The sequence below is a fragment of the Rhinopithecus bieti genome, unplaced genomic scaffold (assembly GCF_001698545.2).
Source record: "Rhinopithecus bieti isolate Rb0 unplaced genomic scaffold, ASM169854v2 scaffold_5387, whole genome shotgun sequence".
Lineage (NCBI taxonomy): Eukaryota > Metazoa > Chordata > Mammalia > Primates > Cercopithecidae > Rhinopithecus > Rhinopithecus bieti.
In genome coordinates this window covers 610,223-614,849 of record NW_016804806.1, presented here as the reverse complement: position 1 = coordinate 614,849, position 4,627 = coordinate 610,223, and the positions used below count along the sequence as shown (strand labels likewise).

General features: G+C 34.6%; 1 protein-coding gene across 13 annotated transcripts in view; it reads left to right on the top strand.

The window, feature by feature from the left end:
* PPFIA2 (PPFI scaffold protein A2) overlaps window positions 1-4,627 on the top strand; it is a 545,760-nt gene that overhangs the window by 450,293 nt on the left and 90,840 nt on the right. For all 13 annotated transcript variants that reach the window (XM_017870464.1, XM_017870457.1, XM_017870456.1 and 10 more), the window contains one exon: window positions 2,800-2,930. In XM_017870464.1, coding sequence (XP_017725953.1) covers window positions 2,800-2,930 — 131 coding nt within the window. The remainder of the gene's footprint in view (window positions 1-2,799; window positions 2,931-4,627) is intronic.

Below are 4,627 nucleotides of genomic sequence, written 5' to 3'. Positions count from 1 at the left end.
TATTTTTTTATTTTATTTTATTTTATTTTATTTTATTTTATTTTATTTTTTTGAGATGAAGTCTCGCTCTCGCCCGGTCTGGAGTGCAGTGGCCGGATCTCAGCTCACTGCAAGCTCTGCCTCCCGGGTTTACGCCATTCTCCTGCCTCAGCCTCCGGAGTAGCTGGGACTACAGGCGCCCGCCACCTCGCCCAGCTAGTTTTTTGTGTTTTTTAGTAGAGACGGGGTTTCACCGTGTTAGCCAGGATGGTCTCGATCTCCTGACCTCGTGATCCGCCCGTCTCGGCCTCCCAAAGTGCTGGGATTACAGGCTTGAGCCATCGCGCCCGGCCTAACCCTGCTTTTCTGTTTGGAATGAAATCAAGAGAATAAATATGGGATATGGGAAACAAAACGAACTGACGTTCTGATTCACAAAATGACGTCTTATTAGACAATTGAGTAGAGCTTGCACTCATGGGACATCAGATGAGAAAGATTTCAAAGATTCAAACTACTATGTGGTAGTCAGCCTACACCCAAACATTGAAACACTCCTGGAACCAGACAACTTTTATTTCCTTTAAAAAATAATAATAAGGGAATCTGTATTATACTTACATAGCTTGAATAGATGTAATTACCATTTTCTTTTCCTGGGCTATTATCTATCTTCCTATAGCCTCTTCTCCTTAACAATACCAGTTCATTCTTATTTACCAAGTTTACCAAGGATAATGTCCTTATTTTCTTTGACCTCCATTACCTTAAAAGGACTATAGAAGTTTAATGGGTGTTAGAAATAGGAAGGTAGGACGGAAGGTTCTATACGAAAATGTACTCTCAAATAATTCAGGAAGTGACAACGTAATTTGTGAGAAAAGTCATGGAAAGAAGGACCATAAACTAAAAAACTTTGTGTATCAGGGGAAGAAGTTAAATACATGCTGGTATTTACATTTCAAAAGAACACATTAAGAAAAGTGTTATATCACTTCCATTTTATTGATGAGGAAATTTAATATTAGAGCAGGAAAGTAATCACCCTATTTATTCAACATTTAAGAGAAATCAGAATTCAAATCCCTCTCTGATTCCAAAACTCTAAGTGACATTCAGAGGAAAGTTTTGTATATGATGTTTTTAAAAGCTGTTATTGGGAATAAGTATAATTTGGCTGGCAGGGAGGACAAAGAGGGTGTTTTATAAGGTGTTTCGGAAGCAAAATTCTGACAGCAAAAATGGCCATGCTTAGCAGAAACAATCAGAGAAGCGATGTGGTGGGATCACAGAACTGTGGAAACACTAACATGTATTAGGAATAGTTCAGAAACACGCTTAAGAGTTTAGCTGGGGTGTGGGTTTGAAAAGGTTTTCCATAGCATCAGAATCAATCCGAAAGCAGTTATTGAAAAAGATTCTCCTGATGGCAATATGCTAGTTGAATAGAACAAAGGAATTATATAAAAATGCCTACCTACCTAAGCTGTTAAAAGGAACCTAGGATTGGGTGACAAAAGTCCTGACAATTTCATGAAGTTCCTCGAAGGTACGAGGTCTTTATCATAGATAAACACATTTATGCATAATAGCTTTACATAAAAAGAAACAAAATATTTCCCCAGAACTTTAAAAATTTTTGTTTAGCCATACTTAGAACTTTTTTCATCAGAACTCTCAAAGCCATAAGTCTTTAGCTGTGTTTTCTACAATCCTGATCTCTCCATATTGTGTTACACAACGATGCCATGAAAAATATGCAGCATTGTTGTAAAAACTACTTCTCTACAATTAACTTGACATTGGAAACAAATTTTAAGTTACAGCTTTATATCTTGATCTCTGACAAGACAGATAGTATCCTGAGTTGTTCTGAATTCTGTACTAAATTGCTATTTAAGGAAATCCCTCCCATCTCATCTTCTTTTGGTTTTCTGTATGTCTTTGCCAGTTTTTCCATCATGAGTAGTAAAATGAAACAATTTGAAAATATTATCATCTTACCTTTTATTATTCTCACTTTAAAAAGAGTTTTTTCTTACAAACCACAACTCATATTTTAAACACCCTGTAATAAATTTCATTAGACAGACTGATGTAAAGCACTTTATCTGATAAAGTTATATTTTATCAACTTCTCATTTCAAATATCCCTGCTTAAAAGATGTCTTTATTGAGATAACCTGAGTACGTATAATCCTATATTTTAGTGAATTGTTCAAATGTGTGTTTAATACCTTTCTGTAAAGAGTTTATATTCTGATATTATAAAATATCATAGATCAATGTCAATAAACACTGTAGATCAATAGTCAGCATCTAGTTGATTTATGGCAGGGGTGTCTAATCTTTGGCTTCCCTGGGCTACATTCATTAGAAGAAGAATTGTCTTGAGTCACACATAGAATACTCTAACACTAATGATAGCTAATGAGCTTTAAAAAAAAAAAGGTCCATGCATAAATCGTTTTAAGACAGTTTACGAATTTGTGTTGGGCTGCATTCAAAGCCGTCTTGGGCTATGTGTGTCCAGCAGGCTGTGGGTTGGAAAAGCTTGATCTATGGTGTTTATTAATCAAACATTTTTGTGTAGTGGGTCTATGATTTTTTTTTTAAATTTTAATGTGTCCACTTTAAATATCTGTGAAAATCAAACTCTTTAATGGGAATTTATACATGTAAGACTTATATGCCCCAAGTTTTGTTGTTTTATTTTGTATTAAAATTACTCAGTAGCCTTGCTCTCATGATTCTCCATTTGTATCAATTTTAACTGAAATTTAGAAAGGGTTTATTTGAATGTATTGTTTTTGCCTCTAGATTGCAGTTGTGGAAGAAGATGGTCGAGAGGACAAAGCAACAATTAAATGTGAAACTTCTCCTCCTCCTACCCCTAGAGCTATCAGAATGACTCATACTCTCCCTTCTTCCTACCACAATGATGCTCGAAGGTAAGACGCTGCAGGCACACTGCACATTGAATGCCCTCCTGCCAAAAATATTCCTCTTCCTTCATTGTTGTCAAATAGACTGCTTAGCGATTTACTTTGAGCCAGAATTCTCCAACTTCCTTTCCCCGGTATCACTTGTGAAATAACCGCATTTCAATTTTGATATCGAATTTGTATTTTTAAAATTAACTGTATCTTTGTGGTCTTATTAGTCAAAATAGATAAGAATAGCTCTTCTAATTTTTAATGGATATTTTCTATTAAAATGAGATCAGGCTAGAGGAAGGACTTACTAGAAATATTAACAAAAAAAAAAGGAGACTCTAGGACAAGATCATAAATTTGGATGATAGTATAAGCGTAAAGTCTGAAAAGTTTATGATTATGCCTTTTAGCACACAGGTATGTGCACCCTGCAGGTACTGCTGCTGCTGGCAATAATAACTCCTCAGTCAGAAAGTTATTAGAAAAGAAAAAAAGTCCTTGGCTAAAGTATTAAAGAAAAAGATAAGTCTAGATGGAGAAATATGTCATTTGTCCTCCCAACTCTTTATACGGTCTTATCCATATGCATAGAGCATTGCAAACAGATCTCTATAATCACTGATGATATGAATATACCTAAGCATGTAGTTTATATCTGAAATGTATCTTCTCCTATTGTCTCATCATTTGCAGCATCTGTAGACACGTAATTGATATAATCAAATATAATGAATTAAGGATTAATACTTCAATAAAAAAATCTCTCTTCTAGATAGTATGTTTTACAATAAATGCTTTTAAAAGTAGGGCTTTCTGTGTTGGCAGTCATTTCTTTTTTCTGATTATTTTTTATTGTTAATGTGGAAAAATCAGTTACTTCAGCTTCAGAATATTACTTCTTTCACTCTCCAAAACAGAGTATATTTCAGCATATAAAAGTTATTGCTTTGAAAGTTAGGGAATGTGAGTTCAAATTAATTGGCATGAATAAGTAAAAGTAAGTAATTTATCATGGTGTTATAAAATTAACAACTGTAGAAACTAATAGCAATGTCTGTTGATCCCCACCTATTAATACAATGTCAAATATATTGACCAGAAATTGAAACTTAACCAACTGCTTGAAGAGCATTTCAGTTTAACATGTATTTAAAATAATAATTGAGAACTCTAATTAAGAAAACATATACATTGATCACGACGGTACATGGTTTGTTGCTTGCATATTGCAGCCAGATGATTTTAAATTAACTGAATTTAGAGGAAAATCAAGTAAAACTATAGATTAGAAGAGCAGCTTCAACCTCACAATTAGTTATATTTCAGTTCCTTGCTATAGGTCATAATGTTTAAGATCAGAAAAACAAACTCTGAGATATAAATAGATAATGGATCAAGTGCTCTATAATAGAAGGCCATTTATCATGCGTTAATAAATCAGCCTATGTTCACTGATTAATTTGAGATGATATCAAAAAAGTAAGAAAAAAAGCCATTTGGAGCAAAAATACATTTCTCTTATGGAAATTTGGAGGTTCAGGGCCCAAGGCTGAAAAAAAACTGCACTTAATATCTTAAAAGGAAACATGGTGGGGGGGGGGCGGAGCAAGATGGCCGAATAGGAACAGCTCCAGTCTCCAACTCCCAGCGTGAGCGACACAGAAGACCGGTGATTTCTGCATTTTCAACTGAGGTACTGGGGTCATCTCACT